Source organism: Trametes versicolor, assembly GCF_000271585.1.
Source record: "Trametes versicolor FP-101664 SS1 unplaced genomic scaffold TRAVEscaffold_12, whole genome shotgun sequence".
Classification (NCBI taxonomy): domain Eukaryota; kingdom Fungi; phylum Basidiomycota; class Agaricomycetes; order Polyporales; family Polyporaceae; genus Trametes; species Trametes versicolor.
The window spans coordinates 1,702,154-1,729,484 of NW_007360332.1; the positions used below are offsets into that span (position 1 = coordinate 1,702,154).

Here is a 27,331-nt window from a genome sequence, read left to right on the forward strand (position 1 = left end):
CTTCCTACTACGTGCAGAGGCCTACACCACGGGTGCGCCGGCTTTTCGTTCCATAGGCGGGCACCGGATGTGCCATTCACTGTTCAGTCTGACGCAATAGTAGCTACTCGTGACTGTGCACCCACCACGGCATTGTTGTAGAAGTCATACATGAACGTCGCAGAGGTTTGATCGGCGGGAATCTATTCACGGCACGCTCGCTCGGTGAGTAGTCTTATCTGTCGCCACTGCGAGACCATGCTCACAGTTTTGCATTGTAGCCAAGAAACGCTACCAGCCCTTGCAATTGTGCCACATTCACCGGCGGCGCGCATATCGCGCTGTCGATGCTCGGCGTCGGCAGCCACACCCTCGCAGGCAAACATTACATACACCCTCTCTCGAGTCTCGACCTCACCCCCCGAACCCAGCTGCGTGCGATCCTCGTGCTATCGGGAGCTTGATGGACAAGTATGCTCCGCGGAGACCTGCGAGTTATGTGATGATGCGATGTGACTCCCTTGCCCAATCAACGTTAAGCGGTGTGTCTACTACTCTCTCTGTGCTGGAGTGCCGGCGATGCACTGTCACATACATGAGATATCACGGTATGTGCACCTGGAGTGTCGAAAACTCACCTCCTGGCAGGGCGACCCGTCTGGATCAAAGTCATCACTACGGATCGTGCGACAGTCGTCCGCAGAAAGTGTGAGCGCCGTGCCATAGTAGTCGTTGAATAGAATATAGGTCCCTGGCTGGAATACCGCGATCGAATTCGCGGACATTGGGCCCGCAGCTCGAGGCCTGCCGGTGGAAGTAGCCTGAGCCTGGTCGGGATGGCAAAGACTGTATTTCCATTGTCTGGCGCCATAGAAGAGGTCCATGTCTTCGTCAAGGCCGTCACCGCCGGCATCCTCCCAGAACTGATTTTCGTCGTGTAGAGTCGTCTGGTGCAACTTGACCTACGTGCGAGGGGTTGCGCTTAGACTCCGAAGCGACCACGCGCCAGTACAGATATAATTAGGCAACGAACCGGTCTGTCCGGGTAGATGAGGCGCATATAGTAGGGGCTCATCGGAAACATGATTCTGTACAGACAGGGAGACATCAGTCAGAGCAAAATGATAAGGAACTCGCCTGGCCTCTCTGTCGGAACGAACGTCCACTGTTATATCTGTGAGACATAGTGTTTTGCTTACCCCGAGAGTCGAATATTCAGTACTCACTTCTTGGTAGAGCGACCCATTCGGGTTATAGGTGGCGCCGGAGATAGTGCGATGGTCATCCGCGGAGAGGGTGACCGCAGTGTTGAAGCAAACATTACGGAGAAAGTAGGTTCCTGGCTTGAAAGTGGCTGGCCATTGCGCTGCCATTGGTTGGCAGTCCGAGGGGCCGTTTGTCGCGGCGGAGACTGGGATGTGCGTGAGGCTGCGCGCGAGGTAGTTTGGGGGTCGTTGATATATACTGTTGCAGTGACGGCTACCGCAGCACTATCGCGGTGACTTCGAATCCCAGGGGCACGAGGGCAGCTAGCGGCCGTCATAGGAACTCTATTGACGGCGTTGGGACGATACCGTATGCCTCGGTGGGCCGAGACTGACGCCATTGCACCAATTTAGGTGCTCTACGAACAGACCATACCGTGGAGCTTTGAAAGCAATTTTGCAACGGTATGTTTGCGAATGTTGCAGAGACTGAATAAGAAATATGTAAGCGAAGAAATAGCACGTCAATCCCCGATTCCAAATCTTCGGAGATGCCGTCCGCTCCATAAAATTCCTGTCGTCGAGTAAGCATGCATCTATGGGTGGAACATTCTCCTTGCACGCTGTTCCTGCTTTCAGGTCGAGTGAATATTCATAAGCATACAGGCATAAGACATAAGAGTAAAGAACCAATACATAGAGGACGAGACATACGCCGCGCCGCAATCATACGCAGAGAGTCAGATACGGTCCGTGGCCTCACCGCGGCACCGGCAACCCCGATATCCTGAGCTCGAGCTCGGGGTACATGACGCGTTTGCCGTCGACCCCCATCTCGCCACATATAGCCACGATGTAGATCATGTGTTGCAAGGTTTGGAACCGACGATGGGCGAGGGGCCTGGATACTGCTGGGTCCCCGCAGGTCTAAAAGAATGACGAAAATGAGCATGCCGCCCTCGGCAACATGACGCGCGAGCGGCCATGGAACTCACCACTTCGAAGCACCACGCCTTCTGCAGCAGCGCGACTGCAGTGACTGCATCCGCCAATGTGAAGCCCGGCCCGGCCGTTATTGATCTTGTGGTAGTGGCAGGAGCAGTGACGGATGTCGGGAAGAGCACTCTGAGTGCTGATACTTCGTTGTACGTCGCGAGCGGTATCTGTGGTGCAGGAGAAGTAAGTGAGTATCAGACTCAACATAGCAGGCGCACAACTGAAACCTTACGCTTGTGCCCGTAACCGTGAATTCTTTATTCTCGAGAGGCTTGCCCGGCTCCGGACCCATGATGTCCGTCGCCCCGGAATGCATATACCCTGTGGAATTTGCGGGAGTGCTCAGGGAAGACAACGCCCAGCCGATTGTCCCGTCGGGATTGCACAATGGGGTCCGGAATGACAGGGGGCCGGCACCCGCTCTTTTGATGGGTATGCAAAGTGTACCGATGCGAGGGCGAGGTAAGGGTACGAAATATTGACCGACCGGGCCGACTGCGCTGTAGGGAGGCGGAGCGCCTCGCGCGCCATTGACTCGCGCTACTTCGCGAGCTAGTGCCTGCGCACTGGCTGGCGCATCTGCGCCTACGGAGCCAAAATGTATGAGCAACGGTGGATCGGCCGGGAGAAGAACTAGAGGACTCACCATTCGGACGATAAGGGGGCGGTTGATTAACACCAGCACTTGGGTGTAACGCAGGTACAGAAGCAGTATAACCAGACATGACATGCGGGATTGGCGAGGTGAGGTTGGAGAGGGATGGGCTGGTGTCTGTGGGCTGGGGTGCTGTTCAGCTCGCCCTTATAGTTGCGAAAAGCCGCATTGACTCGCATGCGCCATGACGAGGTGTATAGCCACTTGTGTGTGCTATGCGGGGGGCTTAAGGAGGTAGGACATATTCGTCTAAGAGTCGGCGTCCTACGAGGTACACCGCGCATTGATGTGCTGGAGGGAAGGTGAAAGGTCGTCAAAGCGCACACACGGACGCGTGCGCCACTTACCAAACTGGTCGTCCCATCACATAGCCGTGGCTACGACAACACTCCAGAGACAATGCGGCCCCGCAGGATCGAGCTTGTTGAATGAATTACGCTTGCACTACGGGGGAGGTGAGGAGCGGGCCATGGCGTGCGTGCTAGCGCTAGCTGTGCAGTTGGGACCAAGCCACAACGCATGACATTTTCCGTCGCATGGGATACTCTGAAGCTCAATCAAGGCGCTTGGTCCCCACCGTTGCATGCCTGTATGGCTATTGCGTCGCGCGCGTTAGGCAGAATACCGGATACAGATCCGTGCGCTTTAGGGGTAACGTACACACTATGAACCTGAGACGTGAGTTGATGCGGGAGTTTACGGTTGTACCACTCACCGCTAATCATACATGCCACGCCACGCGGCCTTTGAGGATGATACATCTTGCGTCCCAATCCTCAGAGCTTCGCAGAGACACTCTCCGCAGAACCTCCGTCATTCTCCCGCTCCTTCTCAAGCTTCTCTCTTGAGCGACGAGCTTCCAGCGCACGGCCAACGCGACTGGCGTTCGGTCGCTTGAGTGTTTTCGAGATCCACGTCCCTACCTCCGCTATAGCATCGAGATCGCCGGGCGCCTCGTACTTGCTCCCACGGAGCGCGTACAAGACGTCTTCGGTCGCGACGTTCCCGGTAGCGCCTGGGGAATAAGGGCACCCACCGAGTCCGCCAACGGCCGAATCGAACGTGCGGACGCCGTGGTCGAGCGCGGTAAAGATGTTCGCGACAGCCATCCCAAATGTGTCGTGGAAGTGGCCCTGTATGCAGTTGGGTCAGCATATAGTCACGTAGATGGTGCTCATTCGACGCACGGCAAGCTTCGATCCGGGGATCCCGCCGCTACCTTCAATCACGGTACGGAGCAGACGATCGACAGTCGTCGGGTTTCCGGTTCCGACTGTATCGCCTAGGCTGACCTCGTAGCAGCCCATGTCGAGCAGCGCCTGTGATACGCTCTTCACGGCAGTAGGGTTGACTTTGCCAGAATATGGGCAGTCGATCACTACGCTCACATAGCTTCACCGAAGGTCAGTATATGCTCTGTTTTCTAAACCCCTAAGACGCACCCACGGACACGGAGGCCTTCCAACGTTGCACGCTTTGCTACCACCGAGAGCCGTTCGAGAGACTCCGCTACCGTGCAGTTTGTATTGGCCTTCGCAAACGCGTCCGTCGCTGCGGTGAAGACCGCGATTTCATCCGTGTACGGTACGTCCGACCTGGGCTGCTCCGATAGCAGATCGAGCAGCAACTCCAAGCCTTTCATGTTGGGCACGAGCACGGGGTAGTGGAGGCCTTTGTGTCGGTTCATGAGCTTGAGAACCTCAGCGGTACCTGCCATCTATCGCGGCGTGAGCGTGTTGTTCAGTCAATGTACATATGGTTATGCATAGGAGCGAGGGAACCAGTCGACATGGGTGGGATCGCAAGACTTCCCGTTCCTTCCGGGTCACCGCACAGCACAGGGATGCCTCGTCTGACCTCCAAGAAGCCTCCATGCCGTCCGTCTCACATTGCGTGTATGACTTACCTGAGGCACCCACTTCGGGCTCACGAAGCTGCCCGATTCGATAATGTCCATCCCAGCTTTCGTGAGTCGGTTCACGAGCTCCGCCTTGATCGCAGGGGGTATCACTGCAGACTCATTCTGCAAGCCATCCCTAGGCCCAACTTCGACGATGCGAACGCGTTCGCGTTCGCGCACGGCGGCAGCAGTCGCGTACGTGCGCGGGCGAACCGAGAGACGACCAGCGCGCTGAAGCACAGAGCGAGTAGACGCAGAGAACATGGCGGTCAGAGTTAAGTTATAGGGCGTGCGTGCCCGGTCGCATATATAGGTCCGTCCGAGGGGTCGACGAAGTCGGTCATGGGAACGATGATCAAGGGCGGGACGATGGCGCCGCCGCGGGGAGCCGCCGCGGCGGACACGCGCGCCTCGGCGCCGTTCTCGGCGAGAGGCGCGTCTTTCAGTCTTGTCTTCCGCCTCCATCATCTATGTCCACAACACTACCCCCAGAGTCCCGCGGCTCTGAAGGACCTGTACCAGCAGAATTGCAGCAAAATCCGAAGGATTGTCTAGCGTGCCGCGTCATAGGGACCGGTGCGCTCGGCGGCGTCGGCATATATGCGCTGAACCAGTCGCGCGCGCACGCGCCGGGCTCAGTCGTAGGGAAGAGGATTATGGCGGGGGTTGGGGTGTGTACGTGCGCTGTGCTGCTCCGTCATCTTCAAAGCTCACGGGATTGTCTGTGCCAGGCTTCCTGGTCGCTAGTGCACTTCGATGGACCAAATGAATTGTGTTGCCCACATGGCTATCGTATCAGTGCTATGTATCTCCCTTTACTGAAGGAACACACCTGGCGCGGCCTCTTGGAAGAACACGGAAAGCCAGCGGTAGAGTCTCCGCTACGCCCGACAATGCTTTGGGTATGTAATCCTCGTTTCCCCGCGCGCTGCGCCTACTTCACGACGAAGGCCTGTGCTCTCCTCTGCTGTCGCGAGATTCGTGAACAGTACTCAGCCGGCACAAATGCGCATCCCATCTCCTTCAGGGCAATATGCTAGTGCGAGCACCGGAGGCACGAATATCTATGAACTACGAAACCGAGCAGGATAATAGGCATCACCATTTCGCTTCTGCAGATAAGTAGTATAGGTAAGAGAGCCGCAAAACAAGCTCTTAGGGAATTCACGTTAGCATCAGGTCTGACCCAAGAACTTCTATAAATGTGCGCCGCGACATGTGGAACATGTCGAAATCCGGGTTTAAAAGGTCATCGGAGCTGCTTATGCGTTATCTTGAGGCATATATCAGTCCTCATCTGTATCTGCTGCTGCTCCTCGAAAAATGTCCTGCGGTTTGTGACAAGCTTCCTCCCTCAAAGAAGCTGCTGAAGTGCTAGTATCTCACAGCGTAAATTTGCGATGATTGTTGACATCGTTCATTGCTTTGATAAACTTCACACTCTTCAAGAATTAGTGCAGGGTATACGGTAATTTGGGTACGTCTTTATGCTTTCGACGGCTCATTTGTGAATACATGCTCACTGATGAGGGTGAACGTCGTGAAACGCAGGAACCACCGGTGACCGAATGGGCCAAACTGCAAGGAACTGCACAGCCACCGCGGACAAGACATGGGCGCTTCGTACTCTTTACTTCACTCACTCATGACGGAAACGCCGGCGCTGGCTTCATCGTCCGGTTACGCTTGGGCCGATGAACTGCCTCAATATTTATATGCGAGCATAGGCCTACTTGTGGTCCCGGCGGGAGAAAACAGTCTGCGGGCCAACCTCTCTCATTTGAATTACTACCCTCGAGCGGGAAGGTGCGTTGGGCTTGGCCTTCAAGCTACCCCGAGGCTTTATCCTCGTTTGGCGTAACCTCCCATCTCTGCTACTCCAGTTTATACCCATACTGATGCCTACTGCTCACAGTAGAAACCAACCGGATCATACTACCCCTAGCGTCGCCGTAGCGAGCGATGCTGAGGACAACACAATAAACGTCGCCGTGCGCTAGAATTGCCCCGGTCATGGCGTGTCCATCGACCGCTTGATCACAAACCCCTGCAGGTGCCGAACAGGTCAATTTGACGGCAGTGTCAGACGCATCTCACCACGCCACGGCCAGAATTTCCAGTGGCCGGTCGACATGCGGTGGCAGCGGCCTGCGTGTCGATCCCTCTGACTCGGGACCATGCACCTGTGATAGGATATCCCGCCCATATCGGCGTGCCTTTCAGTCGTTTGCTTGGACTAGGCACAGTGTACGCACTAGATGCGCCGCTGGATCCAGTGCACCCGCTCACGAAGGTTCAGCTCCAACAAGATCGAGTCAAAGCTCGCTGGCACACCCGACCAAGAGCTGACGCGTCGGTACCCCTGTGGAGAGCAACGCTGGACGTATAAAATGCCGCGGCGCAGGGAGCGATATCCTCAGGGTACCCAACGTTCCTCCTTCCTCTCGCCTTTCGCTGCTCACCTCTTGACTACCGCCTCTCACCTCTTTCCTACCGCCTCGCAATCCCTGTCCCTCCCTCGCTTAACGATATGAACTATTCAAGCACACCTTCCAGGTCGGAGCATCGCCAGAACCGCGCTACGGCTCCAACACATCCGGGTATGGTCTGCCATAGCCTACCATCAGCCGACACTTACCCATACTTTATTGTACATACAGCCTCCTACTATTCGCCCACGTGCGAATACAGCGGGAAGGAAGTAGTGGATGCGTTTAGGAAGTATAACCCTGAAGCGACACCTACCGGCAGCCAGTACTACGTAAAGCTCCCCGACGATACAGACATTAACTGGGCCGTGCCCCTCGAACCCGAGGGTGATTCCCAGGGTATCGCCCTGGATCGGTTCCGCAAAAAAGCCTTGAAGCACTTCAACAACAAGACGAGGGAGTTTGTAGACAGCCTCCTTCCGAGCGCATATCGCGAGGGGGCACCCCTATCTCTCCTCCCCTCCACCCACATGTACATGATGGAAGCAGTGGTGAGTTCCGACCAAGCTTCGACTGCGCATCGTCCTCGCAGTACTGACATGCGCGTGGCAGCTGCCGAACGAGAACGAACACCGCTACACTACACCCACCGACATGTCGAACGACCCGACGTACACCAACCTCCTGCGCGAGCTGCTGGGGATGCAAAAGACTTGGTACAAGTTCATGGTCAGTCCGGGTTTGTCAATGTTAGCGTTTGTACACCATTGACGGCCTCCTCTAGTACAAACAGGAGACCACGTTGTTTCAAGGGATCGACGACGGCGCCTGGAGGGCATGGGCTCTCAACCCGCGCGAGGACTGCGTTCGCGTGGTCGCCATCCGGCGTACGTTGAGAAGTCCGAGAGACCGGAGTGTGCACTACTTCCTTCAGTTGAAGCTCTGCCCCATGGCGTAGTGTCGCACCACGCCGTCCGGGATAGTCAGGCTTCCGCGTTGTCTACGTGTATCCACAACCCCATGTGCCCCCTTGTTATGCTGCTTCCCTTGGACTCGAATCTTGCGCCCCTCATGTACTTTATGTCTACCAAGCTTCGGAACATCGATATACGTATGATGCCCTTTTGAAGTCGCGACACGTTGACGCCGTCGCCATCTTCCCACCTCCATAAGAAGCGCATTTATACACTTCGTGTGCTCCGCTAGCGCTGCCGGCTATGTTCAATGACCATATGCCATTGCGACAGGGACTCTTGAACTGACTATTGGTTACAATGCGACTTGCATACAAGGTGAATCGGTCATCGCCGCCCGGGCAGACTCGGAGGCGTATGCTCGGGCCACCTGAACATGCGCACGACCGGCCCACATATGCGGTATGAATCCGAGGAAAAGCCAATAGGCGGTGTAGTTTCTGTGGCCAGCGAGTAAGCAGAGCGATGTGTGTACATGCGATCAACAAGTATCGATAGACGGATGCGAGGTATCGAGTAGCGCGATCACAGCGAGCGGACGAACCCGAGAACGACTGATACCCAACCAAGATCCAAGGCACAAGACCCACAACCTACACCCCGCCGTACTTCTTCAAGAAGCCCATGTGGAAGTTCTCGAGCGCGCTGACGTACTCCTCCACACCCGGGCAAAGACACGTGAGCCGGTAGTGGTGCTCGCCGTCCTTCTGGCCAAACCCTGAGCCCGGTACCACGCATATACCCGTCGCCTCGAGCAGCTGCAGCGCGTAGAGGGTGTCGGGACTCTTGCCAAGGCGCTGCGCCTCCTCCACAGCCTTGTCTGGGAGTTCCAGCTTCGGGTACAGGTAGAGCGCTCCCGGCGAGTCGACACATGAGACTCCAGGTAGAGAGTTCAAACGTTGCGCCATGAGCTGCGTACGGTGCCGGAGCGCGTCGTGGATGGTATCGGTTTCGCGCTTCCAAAGAGGGTACGACGGGTCGTTCCGGCGGGGCGGGCGCACGAGGCAGTCTACGCCGATCTGACCCGAAAGCGGTGGGCAGAGCGTCACGCTCGCCATCTTATACAACAGCGCGCGGACCTCGTCGGAGATGTTCGTGCACTCGAAGTAGCCACCGCGACGCCCACACTCGCCCTTGACGCCCTTGGAAATGGAGTGGAACGAGAAGAGCGGGATGGGCGAGTTCAGGTCCCGTACGATCTGCTTGAATGAATGGAACGGGTGTGTATCGGGCCGATGCAGGTTGGCCTGGTATACTTCGTCCGCGAGTAGAACGAGCGAGTACTTCTCGCAGAGTCGTACGAGCTGTTGCATGGTGGTCTTGTCGAGGATCGCGCCAGTGGGGTTTCCAGGGTTGATCACGACGAGCGCGCGGGGCACCACGCCATCTTTCTCCGCCTTGGCCAGCGCTGCCTCGATCTCATGCAACGATGTCGACCAGCCATCGGGCTCCGACAGGTGGTAGGGTAGCGGAATGCCAGAATATTGCGCGAGGGTCGCCGTGTAGAGAGGGTACTGAGGGATGGGGATGAGGATCCCGGTGACGTTCGCGGTGATGAGAACGTTCAGGATGAGCGAGACGCCTGCGGAGGCTCCGGTGGTCAAGAAGATGTCTTCGGGGTCGCTCGGGTAGCCATCGCGTTCTGGAACAGTGTAGGTTAGACATATGCGCAGGTTGCCTCAACGCGCGGGGACATAAATAAATCGTGGGTGGGCTAACGCGGGGCGTCCCTCCCGGCAGCATGTGGACAAGTCGCGCAACGATGTCAGATGTCACTGCGGGGGCACCCCGCGGAGTCTGGGTAGCTGCGTCGAGAAGCCCAGCCCGCGAAGCAGACAAATCATGGGGACCTTGTTCCCATTCTCGCGCGCGTGTGGGAGTAAAGGACGCGTACCTTGGATGAACTTCGCAACGTGTTTCCGGATGAGGGGAACACCCTTGCTGTGCGAGTAGGCACCAATCGATCCGATGTCCGTCTGGAGCTCCTTCGCGCGATCAAGGACGTCCTGCGGCCACTTGTCCTTGACGAGCTCGGCGAGCGGAGGGTACTCCATGAGCGCGGCGACCTGGCGAGTGAACGTCAAGAACGGCTGGTCGAGTCCCTTCTGCTGAGGGTTCCCGATGTTGGACGAGATGACCTTCTTGAACGGCAGGTCGTGTTTCTCGTCCTGGAGCTTCTCGCGCAGCTCCTCGGCCTTGATGGCAAGCTCGCCGCGAACGGCGTACTGCACCTTCAGGATCGCGGGGTTGACGTCGGCGGCGGTGAGGGGGCGCATGTTGTGGGAGTAGCGGACAGAGGAGGATGGCAGCCTGTTGAGGCGCATGACCTGGTTTTGTACTCGGCGAGACGCAGGGCTGATCATGGCGCAGCGAGGCCTGGATGATCGTCGAAATGGGTGTCGCAGGGAGCGCGCGATCAAGGCTGATCGCTATCGTGAGCAGCGAGGGCGTTTTGGGGTCGTCGTCGTCGTCGGCGACGACGAGCTCGAAGGTGCGGGGAAATGACTCAAATACTTAATCGGGCTCGCAGATCTGGTTTTATGGGCGCTCCCGAGACCCCGGAGTGGCTGGGGTCACGAAGCCCCAGAGTCCGGGTTTGTCCGAGAGATGGTTTCCTCGAGTTCTTGCTGCCACAATGGCTCTATCGCGGTTAACAAAAATGCGCCCTCGCGGATGGGCCTGAGCTAGAGTTGACAAGTTGGTCGGTACAGTACAGAGCTGCAAACCGGCGAACTCAAAGCCTTCAAAGTGAGGCGTACTGTATCATTTCACCGGCGAATTGGCAGTATGGTTATTCAAGTCTACATATGAAAGCGAGCATATGGACATAGAGCATGGGGATAGTAAGCATTAGCGGGGTTCTGGAACATGCTTTTCAGCATGTAACGCGTATTTCGAGCTCAGGGAACCAGATAGCGGCCGCACCATGGTTTTCTTTTGAGGTCCGGTGTTTCCTGATCGCGACGATGTAGATGGAATCCCATTTCGCTTTGGATCCTTTCGCCCAGAATGCGGCTGGGCCCAGGAGTGGTTCAAGATCCACTTCGTCCCATAGCTACAACATACGGAACGGCGGTGAGCTCGACGCGGCCAGTACGGGACAGCGGGAGGCACTCACCGACAGTTCGCACCAGTGTCTGTGCTGTTGCTCTACCATGTGCGCGAGGATGAACGAGTATGTGACGTAGGCGTTTCCCTTGTGGTCAAGGGGTTTGTGAACCGCACGCACGAATTTCTGTCTCTGTCCCCACTCACTGGGGAACTGCGCGGAGACCATCAGCATGCGTGCGCGAAACGGAAACGGTACGGAGACGTACATATGCTCGCTCAACGCTGACGAACGGGCCATTGCAATAAATGCTCACTTGTTCCTCCACTTGCTGCCGCAAGATTTCTCTGATGGTGCCTTGGAGGTGTGTTATGCTGACGTCCTCGCCGACCGAGAAGCATTTCGACAGTTGCAGCCCTCGTTCTCCGCCCACGAGGATCTCGCGCCTGAACCCAGGATCGTTGGTGCTGGGAAGAGGTAGCCGGAACCGCGTCGCCGCGAAGATCGGAGGCGGCGGTAGGGAATATGTGGGTCTCGGTTTGCGTTTTGTCGGTGGGGACGACGCCGCGTTGGACGAGATGCTCGTGAAAGGTTCCGGCTGCGCGATCGTGTACAGGATGAGGTGGCCATCCGGAGGGTTTGCGGGGTTTTCGTCGTCGTGCCTGATTATTGTAATCGACTGCGCGTCCCACGGGAGTGTAACGGTTGCCATGATCTGGAGCGGGTCGAGCAAGTGAGCAGGACAAAAGGGGAGAGTCGGTATAGTAATGCCTCAAAGGCCCGAACTTCGCTCCGTTGCATATTTATACGGGTGTGGTGGAAACATTGGCCCGTTCAATGGTGTCCAAGCGGCCACATACGTTGGCAGCTGCGGACGTCTTGCAGAGCCACTGTGGTCAATGCCACCCCATGCTGAGCTGCGACGCTAGCCAATGGACGTATGGCTGAATATACGCTTCGGCTGCGCCGGGATGGCCCCGACGTCGTGCTTAGCCACTGCGATCGAGTGGCTCATGACTTGGACCCGCGGGCCCTGTTACCTCCAAAATTCTCATTCAGGACCTAACGTGTTCAGGATAGATATGACTTGTTAGCGCAAGGCCACTGCATCGTAGTCCGCATGGGCCACTTACCGAGTTTGCCACACTATGATACGACCACACAAACAAAGGATGCCCCAGAAGCCTTGTGAGTCGTGCATCATGACGCCCATCGATGGACGACAATTTGCATTACTAAAGAGGGAGCCATAGGATCGTCAGCGTATATCCGAGTTTTTCTCTTTTTGAGGAAGAAGCTTGGAAGATGGTTATAGCCAGACTATTTCGAGAGTGGCACATCCAGCGAATCGTGTTGCTCAAAGCCCATAGAAGACACAGAACCCATGGTTATCGGCACGGGTTACACCGTCGTCGCCCCTGTCCTTAAAATGCCGATGACAGAATAGTCAAACCGGGCCTGTTGTTGGAAACTATGAGGAGTGTCTTCGAAACGCAAAGTAGTGGATTATAACATACCTAGCCTGCAACCAAAGGCCCCAGATCGAACCCGAAGACATTCAGCAGAGTATAGCACACATGAGACTTCATGGAAGATCGTCGAGCAGGTGGTCATGATGTTGGGTCGAAGCAGAAATTGTAGCCAACGCGTCACAAAGCACAGCCACTACGCACTATGTCCGAGGATGGAGCGCGAACACGACCGCGCCGTTCACATGGCCCTCGCCCTTCTGCTGCACCCACCGTCCGAGCCGTGTCTCCTGCCCCACGCCCGCGACGAGCAGGACCGGAGCCCCGCCGTGCTTCGCCTTCCGCGCCGGCGCCTCGGGCTCGTCCGCCTCGGGAGCCGGCGCCGGAGCAGCTGCCCACGGGGCGGTGCTCGCGAAGTCCTTCGGGGGCGTCAGGAACTGCAGCGAGTTCACGACGCCGCGCACGGAGATCGCCCCGATGGGCGAGAACGACTTGAGTCTCGCGTCGAGCTTCCACAGGCGGACTTCGCCGTCCCATGAACCTACGAGCGTGAGTGCAGCTGTCAGCGAGGGCGTTCTGAGGGCGATGCGCTTCGAGAACACGCACCGGAAGCGAAGAGGTCAGAGTAGCGCAGGCTCGCGAGCGCGGTCACCCAGCGCGGCTTCCGGACCATCGCGACGTCTTCCGTCTCCACGTGCGAGAAATCCATCCCGTGCGCGACAGCCTTGGTGTACACAGGCTTTTTCTTTTGTGTCGACCACAGGCTGATCGAGCTGCACCGGAGCGGAGTCAGTGCTAATTCACTCTAGAAAGCAGACGGAACACGTACCCGCTATCGCCTCCGCTTACGAAATTGCTCTCGTCGATCATCGCCACGCACTCGATGCTTCCCTCGACAAAGCTCTCCGCCTTCGCGCCTTCCCGCTTCCGTTTTGCGTCGCCGTCCTCGTCCATCCCGTCCAGGTCGTCGTACCATTTGCTGCCGCCGCCGCCCCGGAGCACCAGCTGCGTCTCCTCGGGTACCTTCCAAAACCGCACCGTCTTGTCGCGGCCTCCTGCGCTGACAGCAGTCTCCGCGAGAAGCGTGTCTATAGCGGTGACCGGGGCCTGGTGACCGAACAGCGTCTCGACGTAGCCCATCGTGGAGAGGTCGAACAGCTTCAGTGTGCGGTCGTATGACCCGGTGTATAGTTGTGTTGGTGTTTGTAGGGATGGCGCCGCTTTGCGGAACGCGAGGGCCTGCAAACTTGTGAAAAGCTGTCCCATTTGTACGCAAGGAGGACGTACGGATATGCAGTCACGGTGTCCACTGAATCCCTTGACCCATTCGTTTTTCTCCACGTCCCAGATACCGACCCGCTTGTCCTTGCCACCGCTGGCGAGGTACTTGCCGTCCGGGCTGACGGCTATGGCCCAGATCTCGTCCGTATGCCCATTTGCGTCTATGGGCTCCCGAGATTTTCCCTTGCCCTTGTCGACGCGGCACTTGTGGAACGTGTGCGCTTGTCGGCCGGTGTGCAGGTCCCACTTGATGATCGAGCCTTCTTTTCCGGAAGAGTACAGCCAGCGCCCGTCTTGGGAAGCGACGGCATAAGTTACTGAGAACCGGTGGCCGCGTTTTGTACGGAGGGATGGCGGTTGCGCGAGGTCATACTAGCGCGAAATTAATGCGTGCACTTCCGCTGTTTGTGCATAGGAACACTCACTGTGTCCGCGACGAACAAATGCATCTTCCCGGAGTGCTCCATTACATCTTGCTTCAGTCGCGCCGAGATGAGCTCGCGGTCGATCTCCGCTGCGTCGACCTCACCATCCGCTTCTCGGTGTTAGGTGCCATCTTCGTACGCACGATTACCGAACACACCTAATGACAATCCCTGCTTCACGCTGTCTATGTACAGCCTCGCGAGCCGCAGACGCTTCTCCGCGGGGGTCTCGTCTTCATCCTCCTCGCCGCTCTCGTACGCGTTAGGGTCGACGTCCGGCGCGCGCAGGTCCATCTCGTCGATGCCCTCGCGGTCGGCGTCGTCATGCGTCTCGTCCGACAGCTCCTCGTCCCCTGCGCTCCGTTTCTTCTTCGCTGGGGGTTCCGACTTGCGACCCTTGCCGCCCTTTGCGTTTACGCCGCGCGCGGCCTTCTTCGAGGTGGAGGGTCCATCGTCGCGAGTTGTGGGCCGTTTTCGTTTCCTGTTTTTCGACGAGGCAAAGAATGCGTCTGGCATAGTGCACAGCTAGAGCTTGACGAGATTAGCAGCCAAAGACCACAAGGAAACGGAGGAAGGGGTGGACAGTGGGACTCGCCGAAGACACCCTCCCTCCGGCTGGGTTTCCTCTCCAAGTTTTCTGAAGCACGTGATGCGTCTGCTTTGGGAAGCGTTCTATTGGCGCGCGGCAAATGCCGGGCGCCAAATGCCCGGTCGTTTGTTCAAGTTCCACGACTTATCCTCTTCTTCTCTAAGCCATGCACACTGCGAGATGTCTCGAAATTCACCTGCTTCATAGGCAAAAAGAGTACAAAACCGAATGGATAGGCTCCGATACGATCATAACAAGCCGTCTTTGTGAAAGAGGCGCAGGAGGACGTTGAGCGCTGAGCGTCCAGACTCACTCTTTCCTACCACCGCCGTTCTACCACTGATGTTTCTGCCGGATCCCTTGGTTTATCCTAATAAATAAGACATATAGGTACGCAGAAACCCCAGAGCACACAGTCCTCGCGGCCTCTAGCAAAAGTTCTCCGTTTGCTGTGATTACCTCAATACACGGCCCACGAGAATACTCCGAGCGATCAAGCAACATCATCGTAACGAAACTCCAGTGATTTTAATTTGTGGCTCAAAGCAAGCTCTCCTGAAAGTATCTTCTCCAATGTCCCTCGTGCACCAGGCGCGCGCACAATGGCAGCGAGTGTCTTGACATTTGTATGCACCGGTGAGCGAGTTATCTCTCTACTAGATCTCGATGATGTGGGTGATGTCGAAAAAAGGCGAGGACAATCACACTGACGTGAATTAGGTTGAAGCAGGAAGATTCTACTCTTTGCGTTATGATACTCACTGTATCACGATGCAGGTGCCCGGTTCGGACCCTGGCTAGAGACCACTGAAAGCTGGCGACCATACGGCAGCGCCTTCTTCTGAAAAGCATATGCGGAATAGATTGGTTGGTCACCACCCACATCACTAGTTAGCGTATCCGTTAACGACTCGGACTCGGGGCGGAGTGATTTGTGGCACCCTGCCCATCTCACCGCACGGACTTCGTGCTGCATCGACGATACGTCATGCATGTCCCGAGCTACTCACCCTGCACGCCGGATCAAAGCAACGGTCGAACTGTGCTGTGGAATCTGCACGAACTGGTGCTCCAAACGCCGTGTACTCTATTGGAAGATGGCGATCGTTCCGATGTCTGCTTTACCTGCGACCAACGGACCCGGTCCGTCTATCTGCTGCGCACGGACTTCGATGACGGAAGGGAGCAGTGCCCCGCCGTTCGAGATATCGCACCGTGTGGCAAACTCGATCGCGGGGCCACACGTTCGTTCTTCCTTTGAATGTGGCGCTCAGGGGCCTCCTCGTGGCCACGGTGCCTTCTCTCGGTGTCGGTGCTCGGAGAGTTCGCCTGGGTTCGCCTATGCGGTGCACGAAGCAACCCCCCGCATCCCCGATACGACCGGGGCTTACTGGGAGCCCGCGACGCCTCAAGGCGTCGCTCTATGGCAAAACCACCGCTGTTTGTGCATGACGCTCCCGCGCGACTTAACCGGTTGCGAAATCAGGGTGCTCGGTACGGAGATGATAGCGGATCTTCTCGCCCGATGACGGGATGTGTGCACATACCGCGATACCGTATTCCTGGCCGGTGGGCCTGTTCAGCCCGCTTCGCGCTGGCACGCGCCAGGTTGACCCGAGCGTGAATTTCGCGACTTGCAAACCTTCTTGCACAGCTAAGCGCCCAACGGTGCGAGAACTGTGATTGAGCTGTGACGCCGTAACGCGGACCGCCCCGCCGATGTTCCTTCGCTTTGCGTGTGTTTGCATGCGGTGGCGCGGAAGTCACTATATAAGCAAAAGTGGACGGGAGACCGACTTTTCCAGTTTCCTCTTCTCCTCCTCCCCTTCCCCCCATTGTTTGTCCATGTCAGTGACCGCCGCTCAGCAGCCCCCATTGGTGGTTTTCGTCTCACAATAACGCACGCTTTAGCGTCGCGGACGTAGCGAAAGCGTCCGAGGCGTTTCTCATCAAACCTCCCCTCCTCATATTGATCGCAATGGCGAGTTTTTGCCGGCTCTGTGTGTCGTAGGGAGTTAGGGAGCTAACATTCACTTTTCGCAGGTTCTAGTCGGCGACCAGAAATATGCTTGGTACGGTCGTGCACCTTACACGGCTTGCTGCAGCTACTAACTGCCACGCAGCGAGACCTGCATCAAAGGGCACCGCTCCTCCTCTTGCAAGCACACAGACCGCCCCCTCTTCGAAATCAAAAAGAAAGGGCGTCCCGTCACGCAATGCGAACACTGCCGCGAACTTCGGAAGACACGCCAAATCCACGTCAAATGCGTCTGCGAGAACAAAGATAGCAACCTCGGAGTGTCGAGCTCTTCACTAGGGCAAGGTGTGTTAAACTATTGCGCGAGGCGATATCAATTCTGTCTGACCGATAAGGCCCGTCTGCTCTCTCGCTTCTTAGGTGGTACCATGGTTTCGGCCCGCGCCGCGTTTCCTAGCGGTCTGCCCGAAGGGCTGCTGGAAGCGTCGGTTGCATCACGGCCGCTCTCGGAAGGGTCGGACTCGGACCAAGGTGGTACGTGACCAGTCGTTTTCGTCAAGCATCCCCTTTGCTCAATCTGCCGTCAGCCCGCGGTTGCGCATGCAAGGATGACGCGTCGTGTCACTGTTGGACCCCCCGAAGCAGTGCCAAGCGTCCTGCTCGTCCTGCCGCCCGTCGCGGTTCTGAAGCTCGGCCCACTTCAACGTCGCCGGGCGAGATCATCTCACAGCCTGCCGCGCTCGTGATACACGCGCATAGCGGCAACAATCGCCCGGTTCTCCCTAAGCCTCCTGCTGAACGTCCTGTCTCGCCGACTAGGAACGCGCCTATATCGCCACCTTCGGCTCCTCTGCGTGGTCGCTCTCCCAGTCACGGGCAGTCTTTCTACAGCCCTTATGGCAGGGCTTATGAGTACGCCCACGGCTCTGAGGCACCGTACCCCCCGCCGTCACAGTCGTCGGCCTCTTATCCTTCGAGTGCCAGCTATCCTCATCCAGGCGCGCGCGACTCCACCACAAGCATCTCTACGGACGCCACATCACCATTCGGCGCGTGGCAAGATAGCGAAGCTTTCAGGGCGTACCCCACTGCCCCCGACCCACCCCCATTGTGCAACTGTGGTTCGGCATGCGCGTGCCCCGGGTGCCTCGAACACAACGGACCCAACGCTGACCCCTCTGCCTCGTGTGTCAACCCAAGCACGTGCTCAGCCTGCCTTGAATGCAACATTGTCGCTCTCACCGCTCTGTCATCCGAAATGACCTCGGCGTTGTACGACCCCGCGCAGGCGCAAGATGTTGATCGGTGGCTCAGCCAGATGTCCTCTATGTCCGAGTTCCCGCCCGCCTCCGGAAGCAGCGACCTTGCCTTTTCACCCTCCGACCCAGGTCAACAGGAGATGCGATACGATTCCTCCGCAGGGAACGACTACAGGACCTGGAACGATTCCCAAGCCGTACCTGCCATGTCGTCCTTCCCTCCCGCGGTGGAGTCCGAGTGCTGCGGTGGGCGTTGCAAGTGCCCCGCAGGGATGTGCAGATGTCCTTCCGACTGCTGCGGCTGCTGCCAGGGCTGCTCGTGTCCCGGATGCGATCACGACCGCTCCTCCGGGCGGACGCTCACCTTTGCTACCTCCGGGGAGAGGGCCCCGTGTTGCGGCGGAGGGAGCCATTCCGAAAACCGTTCGCCTGTCAACGCGTCCGGACCCCAGTTGCAGTTCCCCAACACCAGGACTCTTAGCAGCCCGTCCGACGGAGGCCGTTATGCGGACGGGCCGTGGGCCCCTCAACTGCTGACGGTTCCGAGGGAGACCCTGAGCCGCGCCTCTTCGCTCTCTTCCTCCAAGTCCTCCCCGAACCCCTCGACGTCCTCGTCGTCGCCCATACCATACGGCGACGCGGCTGAGCCCGTACACCCCACTACCACTTCCGGCCATTCCTCGGGTGTTCAGTCCTGCTGTACGTCAATGGGCAACCTTTCAACGCGTCCACCGGGTGGCGGTGCCGTCGGGTCTCCGCCGCGCCCACAGTTCGGCGGAGGCCAGAGTCAGCGCGGCTTCGAACCCCACAATAGCAGCGGCTTCCCCCATCAGCCCGGGGCGCGTCGATACAGTTAGGCGCGATGCGCGAAGAAGAACGATGTCCGATGATGTACGATACCCCTTGTGGTGTGCGGGACGCGATGTATTCCTAGTAGACGAATGATCTGCGCTTCTTGTTGCGGTGACGTTGCTTCTATATGAAATCCGATGTTCTCTTCTATGTATACCTGATCTGATTACTCGTGCATATAGATGACCTGCGGGCATGTGTTGTGCATCTCGTACTTGCGTGCTGCGTTCTGTCATCTCAAGAATTGGAACATGGACTGGGTATCACGCAGATTCAGATCGGATTCAAGTCGCGGCGATAGTGCGCACTTCCACACAGCTAGGGGACCTCCTGCTTCTCTGGGCTCGCGCTACCCCAGGAGTCTCGGTCCTTGTGGTCACTCGCTGCACTACTCTTCGTATACGATGATATACCGTCGTCGCCGGGGCTACTCTCGCCATCTCGCCGTATGTTGCACTAGTTGATTACGGTGTGGTCCACGACATACAACACTACTGCCCGAAGCGTACCTCGATCTGCGGGAACCAGCGGTATCTGCCATCTCTGCCGGTGCTGCGGCGGATGGCGACAACGTACAGATCCCCGTACTCAACCTCCACCCCAGGCAGCGCCCCTTCGCCGCGACCCACGACGTCTTCCACCTTCGCCGCGCTTGTCTGCACGCGCGAGAAGAAACGTCAGGCAACTGCGCTGCGCGCTCGACCGTGTTACGCACCATCTTACCAACAGTCTTCAACCACCCGTCGTACTGTCTGCGGACCAACAGCGTGAGCAGGTGCGCGACCGTGAGCCCCGCCTCGACTGGGGACTTCGTAGCCACGGGCGTCTCTGCGCCCCGCTGGTTCGCAAACTTATGTTTCGACCGCATGGCTGCTGTGAGCCGCGGCATAGAGTCTCGTGAGGCAAGAAACTCACGTATGCGCGATGGACGATGAGACGCCGCTCGTGGACCCGGACAAGGTCGTCGATGCACCGTGTCGCGTCGTCAACCGAGTGCATTATGGCCCGGTTCGGCATTTCCTTCGTAATATTCACACAGCGGACGATGCGCAGACCCGGAACGCCTGATACTGTGATTGGGATACAACATGTGGGGTCAAGGTCGTGCGGAAGAGGGACCTGGAGACGCAGGCCGGACAGGGACGCTCTGGGAAGGAAACCGGGCGCCTCCTCCGCTACAGGTGCGGGGCGGTGACTTGGGAAGGCGGCCTTGCGGGGCGAATTACCTGGGGTGCGGTTGTGCTTCTGAGCGGTCCTGTACGGATCTGAACCATGCCCGGGAACGACGATTGTGAGAGAGTGATGTGATGTCCGTCTGGGTGTGGGCGGCGAGTGCTGAACAACGCTAGTAGGATAGGGTGCGTATTGTGGACCCTGCCAGTTGACCTCTCCAGAGTATCCAGCGACGTGAGTTCTGTCATGGGGATCTACGGTGTGTCCGAGGACGTTGGGGACAAGTGAATGATGCGATGCCCGTCTGCCTGTGAGTGTATGCGGCGAATGGTGAACCGCCGTACCCGGATAGGGCGTATATGGTGAACCCTGATACTGAACCTCTGCAGAGTGTCAAGATATGTTAGTTGTTCCCTGATAACCAATGGTTCAAGCTTACGAGACGTCAGTATCTGAAGAGTTGGCTCCCGGCGCGGCGTAGGTAGGGTGGCTAAGTTTGGCGCGGGATGAACCGCCCGCCCCTGCCAGAGGGGCATCCATTCAACGGTCAGTTTCTTTGAGTGCGAGGAGGTCCTGCCAGTCATGGCTGTTGTTCGTAAGAGGGGTGTCTTTGTGCATTTTCTTGCTCGGTCCAAGAGGCCTTAAATATTACTGCACAATGGGCCGCCGCTTTGCATCTCCGAGCTAGTCAAAGCGCAGTGGCTAAATAGGACAATACCGCTCCCGCCCTCGAGGCGCTGCGCGCCCCTATCCCATCTAAGCGATCAATGGAAGCGGGGTGCGCAAAGCGGCGGCGGCGCATTGTCCTGGGGTGAGGCGGATGCTGTGTTCGCGCGGGGGCGGGCGCATGTATAATGGGCATAGTGGCGTATCTATTGCATAGTCTATCAACATCGCATACGGGCATACATGGGTTCTTGAATCTGGAGACGAAGACGAAGCGGCCTCAGAGGCGTACCTCCAGCTGGGGGAAGTAACACCACACCGGCGGACCGTCGTTCGGCAGCCGGCGCCGCCGGATGCAAACGATATATACCTGGGGCGCGCGCACCTGAACGCCTGAAGGTGCGTGGTTGCCGACGATGCGTCGTAGGTCGAGTGACACCTGTAAGAATACGCTAGTCAGCGCGTGACCGGATATGTGCACTTTGAGGGCGGCAATAGAACTCACGGAGTCCCGCCAGGATTTGAGCTGCTGGATTGCTAATTTCTCCAGGAGACCGCCCTGCGTCATGGATTCTTTGAGAGGTTGGGGGCGAGCTGGAAACGGGGGCGGGTGAGCCTCTGTGGCGAACTGCACGAGATTAAGAATTAGGTGACATCGATATGCGACAAGGGGACGCGCGACTCACGTATGCTTTTTGCACGTAGACAAAGCCCTGGATATAATGACTTATATCATACGACGCCAAGTGAACCCGCTGGGCAATGAACTCGCGAAGCGGCGCTCCAGGGACGAGGCTAAGCCCAGGTTCTTCGTCGATGAGGGCGGATAACTGCCAGTCGGGGTCGGTGTCCCTTGGGAGAGGTACCCTATATACCCCTTCATTGAGCACAACGGGCGATGAGGTAATACTCGGGGCTTGACGTGAACGCGTGCTGCGACGGGTTCCTGCTGAAGGGCTCTCTGGGTAGGGACGTGAATGCGATCCCCGCGCTCGAGCGGTAGGGGACGTCGGCGTCTGCGTCACCGTGCGAGGCGGGCGAGGATGGGCCTGGGTTGGGCGAAGCTGAGCTTCAGGCCGACGGGGTCGACCCTGGGTCGGAGTGGAGGGGAGCGCCGGCGCGGCTTGCTGGGGTTCAGGGACTGTCGCAAGGTGGGAAGGGGGCATCATAGTGTTCTGGTTTATCTGTCTGGGGGCGGCCAGGGTGTCGCGAACGGCGTTGGCACGAGATGGCAAAGGCGGCGGCGGCAATTCATTCGTTCCACTGACATACATCCAATCCTCAGGCCGGCCTGAGTGGTTGGGGTAAGTCGTGGTAGAGGACGATATGCAAGAGACACAACTCACCGGTGCCCTTGGGGTCCAAGTATCCCTTACGTTTGAGCTCCTCATGGCGCTGGGTTCGAGCTACAGCGTCGTCAGAATCAAGAGGTGAAGCAGGGGGAGGATTCATGATGAGGCGAATGTGCACGATTGAACGACTCTGACGGGATGTTGGGGGCGGCTGCTGCAATAAGGGAGGAGAGCCAGGGCTTTATAACTGTGAGCGGAAGAGCCGCTTTGACCTAGTGAGGGCCACTGCGCGTGGTGTAGGTGTGGCGCCAATGCATGCCACTGCATGATTCCATGCGCCGCAGAGCCAAGATACCGTGGTGGCCATAGCCCTGTGTGCAACTGTAGAACCAGGCTAAGCGTAGGTCGATGCAGAAATTGAAACCTCAATTGAACGCAACGTACATGTGGGGATTCCGGCTGACGCGCAATGGGAAGATGTGACGCGAAGAGGACCATGTACGTCGGCGCAGCTCAGGCTGCGTGATGCGTGGCCTATGCGTCGACGTAAGGGAGCGGTAGCGCCTGGCCCAAGACTCCAAAGCGCACGGGCATACGCGTACGTCTATCTGAAGACTCTCCAATAGTGCATTCATCGAGGAGACTGGACCTTGCGTGGATACTTATAGAGTACTTCTCGGGCGGTGATGGCTTGCACTGGCAGAAGGCATCTGGAACTACAAGCAGCGCACCTGCCAGCATTTTTCAGCATTGCCAGGTCGCGGAGGCCGTAGAGGCATACTCACCGAGTGCGGTTGGTAAGACTCTTTCTAAAGACTGCAAGATTTTGGGGGTAAACCCCGGAGTGCTCTCATCGTCGCGAGCCGTGACAATTTGAACGACCAGTCCGTCGTTGCGGCCGCCAGAGTCCTGGAGCTGCTGATCACAAGCCTTCTGGCGGCGATTACTGAGGGCAATCTGGTCTTCGAGCATTTGGAATATATCCATCGCGTATTTCTCGTGAGACTGGTACCAGCGGCGAGCGCGGCAAGTGGGTTGAGGCAAGTGCGAGTAAGTACCAGGAAAATAGAAATATATGACGGGCGCTTCCATGTCCAACGCAAGCCACGTGAGTATAGCCAATCAACAATCCTGTGCTGCACCGCCACACGGTTGACAGCCTGTTGGGCGCCGCCGCTGCCTCTCCCGCCGGCCCAGATCTCGCCGCGTACCCAAGCTCATTTGCCCACTGAGGAACATTTTGATTTAAGGTGTCCAACGCACGGCGCGAAGTCTTTGAAGCACTACCAACCGCGCAGATCCTTCGGCGCGAGCGAACTGATACGAGACGAACACCATGCACTGTGCCATTGCGGGAATCTACAGCCTGAGGAGCCTCCGGCCATCGTATCTGGCTCCTGGACCAGCTCTTCATGTCGCGCACAAGGTCAACAAACCGGATCCAAAGCGGAGCTCGACCCATTCCATGTCAAAAGTGAAGGCTGCAGGCTGCAGGCCGAACCACCGTAAGCTGAACATTCGCGTCGCCGTTTTGTGGCGAGTGAAGTTTCTTGATATGTTACAGTGTACCGTGCTGAGTCAGAGTCGTACCACTGGCAGCCCCCCGCGGAAGTCGCACTTCCAGTTGAGGAAAATACCACATGGTTTGTCCTTGATCCGTTGTGTGGCAGCGAACCGCGACGACGTACACAGACTTGAACGCGACCAAGAGCCCCGCGCTCTCGCCAGCAACGTCGGTCCCGACGAGTCTACGCAATTCAGTCACCCCTGTGACCGCCCCTCCCTGCAAGACCAGTCAGCACGCTCCGAGGATTGGCTTGCGGCACAGTCATGAGGCGACTCGCCGAAGTTAATGCCAGCCAGTGAACAAACTGCTTCTGCACCAAGATCGTGAGGAGGTGCCCAAACGTGAAACCGGTCGACGGCTTCTTGTGCGTCCATGTTCGTAACTTCGGGTAGATGTTATGCATCTCGGCGGAAAACTGGCAGCCGGATCGCGCCCAAGGTCAGCTGAGGTCACAAAGCTTCTCTACGACTAAGTACTCACGATAGCCCTGTGAACAAACATGTGCATCCCAGGCTCGAACACGCAGTCCATCGGTCTCGCGGCGCCGTCCACACGCCCAGCGATGGTAGCGTTGAGCTGTTCCCTCCGGCGCGGGCAGGACATCTGCATCCCTACGACGCCGTCGACGCTCACGTCGATCTTGAAGTGCGGATCCGTGCCCGGAGGCAGAGGGATCGGGAAGCGGACAATCGACCCGTCGTCGGGAAGCCGGAGGATAGGCACCAGCGGCGTTGCGGCGTGACACACGCAGTTGGCGTCGAGCTGCGGGTGCGCTCGTGTCGTCGTCGTGCTGAGGGGTATGGGGATCTCGGCTGTGGCGAAGGAGGATTGGCCCTCGCCTCCTGTGTCCTTTGGGGGCGCGGCTGCAAGGATAAAACCATCGTTAGCCCCAGCTTTAGCCACATCGATAGGTAGACACTGATGCGAACTGACAGTCAGACTTTCTCGAAAGGCTGGCCCGACGAGCCATCGGATGCACACCGAAAGCTTTCAGGAGCTTCTGAGAGTGGTGATAACCGCTGCACAGAGGATGGCTGAGATGGGACCCTCACGCGAACTTAGGGGGCGTAAGGGCTCGGGCTCTATGTAAGCATTCACTTATTTGCTCGCGCGACCTAGTAAGCACTGTGGGCCGCGAGCGTGCGCATTGACTGCCATTGTCCAATGCAGATGAAGCTATGCGTAGCGCCACTAGTCCGCTGCGGTAGCCACGGTCAATGAGAGAGCAAAGCGTACCTAGATTAACGCATTGTCGTCCCATGGCTAAGCGCATAGTACAGCGGCGTGCACGCTTGGTGCTGCGGACTCCCTGAGATAGCATAATGGTCAGCCGGCCCAGCTACGCCGCAAGCAATGGCACGGCGTACCAGATAGCTCCACATGTCTGCGCAGGATGTTCAGCACGGTGCCAAGTCGCGACAAGTAAAACAACATGTGATAGCGGTACTACAAAGCTCAGAGCGATACAACAAAGACAGCGTTGGATGGCGAGACTAGCTGAAAACGAGATAACGATATGGTATAAACAAGAAGCGGTCGGCGTTGTCATCATCTTCCCTCAGATGCGCACCTCCAGCTCCGGGAAGTAATGGAATTTCCCATTGCTGTCAAGCCACCGCCGGATGGCGACGACGTATAGCATCCTCCACGAGGGTTCCATGTCGAGGATGTGGGACGGGACGTCGGCCCTGTTACCGATGAGATGCCTCAAGCCGGTGGTCCTTCTGAGTTCGGCTTGCTGTGTGGATGGGAGAGCGAGTAAGCCCCATGCGCGCATGAAGGAGAGACGAGGCACTAACCCGGCCGCAATGCCAGAGTTTATACTGTCTGCCGACCATCAACGTGAGGAGGTGGCCCAGCGCGAAGCCCTCCAGTGGCACCTTGTCCGATTCGCTCTGGAAAATCTGGGGGACATTGTGGGCGTCGGCGCCGATCTGCAGAGAAACCGTCAAGTTACTGCAATCGACGAGACAACGAGGGCGACGTACCACTCCGCGGTGCACACAGATCTTCTTCTCGGGAAAGGCATGATCCAGGGACATCCTGGCGCGGTCGACGTTCTCGAAGATATACGGGTTCGCCCTGGACTTGCGGACGCTCGGGCACTGGTAGCAGGCTAAGCCGAGCACGCCGCCGACGGAGACCGGGTCGAAGAAGACATCCGTGTTGGGGGGCAACGGAACTTTGAAGGTCCTGGTCGGGTCGTGGGGAGACAGGAGTGAGATGGGGATGTAGTACATTGCGACGAACTCAGCGCGGTTGTGGCCCCTGTACTCGTAGTGCGCTGTACCTGGGTTTCCCAACGCACCGGCCAAGCTGGAAGTGCTGGCGGCGGCGGGCGCCAGCTTTCGGAGAGCCATGGGGGAAGGGCGAGGGCGCTTGTCCGAACGAGCGACTCGCGATGCCTTAGTGTGCTGGTGGGTGACCTTGAGATTCTCGAGGGCGGGGGTTTCGGAGGACGAAGCAAGCGAGGGTACAAGGGCCGCGAAGAGAGAAGAAGTGGATGGCGTGGAGTGTTGGCCATCGGGGGAAGGCAACGTAGCGGTATCGTACCGCAGCTGTTGTGTAGGAAGCAAGGGGTCAGAGATGTCGCCGCCCTCGGTGACCGGGAGATACAAAGGGGGCATGAGAGGTGGTCCAAGAGGCTGGTGATGCGCGACGGGCGGGCGGGAGGCGGATGGGAATATAGGGGGACGGACGATAGAGGCAGCGACCTGCAGGGTTTGGTAGGTCGCGGGGCCGTTGTGCGTGCTCGTGAATATGTAAGGGGCCCGGGGTATGGGATATTGGATCAGCAGCGCATCGGTGGCCCCATTGTGTGAGGGTGCAATGCCGACCTGGGGAGGAGGAGGAGGAGGAGGAGGAGGTGGTGGTGGAGTGGAGGGCGCTGTAAACACGACCCGTTGAGGCCATGAGAAAGGCAAGGAAATGGGGGCCGTCATACCTGTTCGCGCGTGAGCCCCATCGTATGCCAGGGCAGAGCCGTATGCCATATCAGAGGATCGAGACCATGCGTCCATGTCTTCGGGAATGGAGGGGAAAGAGACGGGATAATAGTAGTACGACATAGTGGGCAGGCTGCGGCGAATGGAGAGGGGTCCTGGGGGTGGGGCGGGAAGGACAAGGGAGCTGCGAACGATACAATGGCGCCGGGGGTTGGTTTTGAGGGCGACGGGCGTCACTGGTGGCTTACCCCCAGAGCACAATGGTCTCCAGGGCCGCCATTGGGCAGCCGCAAAATTTCGCGCCCCGCTGGCGAGGAAAACATACGCAAAGCTCGATCGCCAGGCAATCCAATTGCGCGCAGCGCGGCAGCATTGTGACCTACTCGATGAGGAAGGTTAGGATAAGGCATCACGAGAAGCAGAGCCCCAACACTTGCCGTTTACGACCTCCAATGCCTCGTGTCGCCTTTCGCAATTGCCCAGGGATTCTGGATGATTGCTTTTGGGGCCTATCTGCGAAGGGCTAGGCTCCCGCGGTTTGGTCCGGGACGACGTCTCGTTTTCGACGGCCATTGTGTCTGGTTTTTGCCCGTGAGCTAAGCAAGGCCGCAAAGTGTGCCTTTTGAAGACCGCTGGGCCGAAGACCGT

General features: G+C 57.8%; 10 protein-coding genes across 10 annotated transcripts; 3 read left to right on the forward strand and 7 right to left on the reverse strand.

The window, feature by feature from the left end:
• Positions 1-530: 530 nt before the first annotated feature.
• TRAVEDRAFT_52778 (uncharacterized protein) lies at positions 531-2,472 on the reverse strand (the record flags this gene model as incomplete). Its single annotated transcript, XM_008045358.1, has 6 exons — positions 531-563; positions 618-941; positions 1,013-1,067; positions 1,948-2,111; positions 2,180-2,347; positions 2,413-2,472. The coding sequence occupies 6 exons, from the start codon at positions 2,470-2,472 to the stop codon at positions 531-533; spliced, it is 804 nt and encodes a 267-aa protein (XP_008043549.1).
• Positions 2,473-3,611: 1,139 nt separating this feature from the next.
• On the reverse strand, positions 3,612-4,999 carry TRAVEDRAFT_40216 (aldolase; the record flags this gene model as incomplete). The annotated part of the gene is made up of 4 exons (XM_008045239.1): positions 3,612-3,968; positions 4,023-4,227; positions 4,278-4,552; positions 4,742-4,999. 4 exons carry the CDS (start codon positions 4,997-4,999, stop codon positions 3,612-3,614), a joined length of 1,095 nt encoding a protein of 364 aa, XP_008043430.1.
• A 203-nt stretch (positions 5,000-5,202) lies between these two features.
• On the forward strand, positions 5,203-5,504 carry TRAVEDRAFT_133588 (uncharacterized protein; the record flags this gene model as incomplete). Its single annotated transcript, XM_008045704.1, has 2 exons — positions 5,203-5,410; positions 5,467-5,504. Coding segments are annotated over 2 exons (246 nt in total), but the record flags the coding sequence as incomplete, so codon positions are not given.
• A 1,761-nt stretch (positions 5,505-7,265) lies between these two features.
• On the forward strand, positions 7,266-8,292 carry TRAVEDRAFT_52780 (uncharacterized protein; the record flags this gene model as incomplete). Its single annotated transcript, XM_008045359.1, has 5 exons — positions 7,266-7,335; positions 7,396-7,715; positions 7,777-7,893; positions 7,949-8,051; positions 8,123-8,292. The coding sequence occupies 5 exons, from the start codon at positions 7,266-7,268 to the stop codon at positions 8,290-8,292; spliced, it is 780 nt and encodes a 259-aa protein (XP_008043550.1).
• Positions 8,293-8,731: 439 nt separating this feature from the next.
• On the reverse strand, positions 8,732-10,414 carry TRAVEDRAFT_133775 (transaminase; the record flags this gene model as incomplete). Its single annotated transcript, XM_008045705.1, has 2 exons — positions 8,732-9,780; positions 10,033-10,414. 2 exons carry the CDS (start codon positions 10,412-10,414, stop codon positions 8,732-8,734), a joined length of 1,431 nt encoding a protein of 476 aa, XP_008043896.1.
• Positions 10,415-11,013: 599 nt separating this feature from the next.
• Positions 11,014-11,899, reverse strand: TRAVEDRAFT_52782 (uncharacterized protein; the record flags this gene model as incomplete). The annotated part of the gene is made up of 3 exons (XM_008045360.1): positions 11,014-11,193; positions 11,257-11,400; positions 11,456-11,899. The coding sequence occupies 3 exons, from the start codon at positions 11,897-11,899 to the stop codon at positions 11,014-11,016; spliced, it is 768 nt and encodes a 255-aa protein (XP_008043551.1).
• An 847-nt stretch (positions 11,900-12,746) lies between these two features.
• TRAVEDRAFT_155183 (WD40 repeat-like protein) lies at positions 12,747-14,950 on the reverse strand. The gene is made up of 6 exons (XM_008045706.1): positions 14,521-14,950; positions 14,363-14,472; positions 13,944-14,309; positions 13,486-13,895; positions 13,263-13,429; positions 12,747-13,197 (listed from the first exon to the last, which is right to left on the reverse strand). The coding sequence occupies exons 1-6, from the start codon at positions 14,876-14,878 to the stop codon at positions 12,860-12,862; spliced, it is 1,749 nt and encodes a 582-aa protein (XP_008043897.1). The 5' UTR covers positions 14,879-14,950; the 3' UTR covers positions 12,747-12,859.
• Positions 14,951-16,779: 1,829 nt separating this feature from the next.
• On the forward strand, positions 16,780-19,184 carry TRAVEDRAFT_74872 (uncharacterized protein). Its single transcript, XM_008045707.1, has 5 exons — positions 16,780-16,932; positions 16,995-17,023; positions 17,075-17,274; positions 17,350-17,463; positions 17,517-19,184. Exons 1-5 carry the CDS (start codon positions 16,930-16,932, stop codon positions 19,043-19,045), a joined length of 1,875 nt encoding a protein of 624 aa, XP_008043898.1. The 5' UTR covers positions 16,780-16,929; the 3' UTR covers positions 19,046-19,184.
• Positions 19,185-19,358: 174 nt separating this feature from the next.
• TRAVEDRAFT_23930 (uncharacterized protein) lies at positions 19,359-22,331 on the reverse strand (the record flags this gene model as incomplete). Its single annotated transcript, XM_008045154.1, has 12 exons — positions 19,359-19,496; positions 19,550-19,696; positions 19,756-19,913; positions 20,267-20,467; positions 20,558-20,596; positions 20,653-20,734; positions 21,172-21,318; positions 21,385-21,507; positions 21,566-21,746; positions 21,905-22,020; positions 22,148-22,170; positions 22,226-22,331. The coding sequence occupies 12 exons, from the start codon at positions 22,329-22,331 to the stop codon at positions 19,359-19,361; spliced, it is 1,461 nt and encodes a 486-aa protein (XP_008043345.1).
• Positions 22,332-23,928: 1,597 nt separating this feature from the next.
• Positions 23,929-26,098, reverse strand: TRAVEDRAFT_23931 (uncharacterized protein; the record flags this gene model as incomplete). The annotated part of the gene is made up of 7 exons (XM_008045155.1): positions 23,929-24,153; positions 24,219-24,601; positions 24,720-24,757; positions 25,106-25,122; positions 25,309-25,476; positions 25,538-25,672; positions 25,727-26,098. 7 exons carry the CDS (start codon positions 26,096-26,098, stop codon positions 23,929-23,931), a joined length of 1,338 nt encoding a protein of 445 aa, XP_008043346.1.
• Positions 26,099-27,331: the final 1,233 nt, after the last annotated feature.

Coding starts and splice junctions, on each gene's coding strand:
- TRAVEDRAFT_155183 (XM_008045706.1), bottom strand. CDS start 14,878: ATGCCAGACGCATTCTTTGCCTCGTCGAAAAACAGGAAACGAAAACGG. Junction 13,896..13,943: donor GACACCGTGACTGCATATCC/GTACGTCCTCCT, acceptor ACAAGTTTGCAG/GCCCTCGCGTTCCGCAAAGC. Junction 13,430..13,485: donor GTAAGCGGAGGCGATAGCGG/GTACGTGTTCCG, acceptor GCTCCGGTGCAG/CTCGATCAGCCTGTGGTCGA.
- TRAVEDRAFT_74872 (XM_008045707.1), top strand. Junction 17,024..17,074: donor GGCGACCAGAAATATGCTTG/GTACGGTCGTGC, acceptor ACTGCCACGCAG/CGAGACCTGCATCAAAGGGC. Junction 17,464..17,516: donor GTCGGACTCGGACCAAGGTG/GTACGTGACCAG, acceptor ATCTGCCGTCAG/CCCGCGGTTGCGCATGCAAG.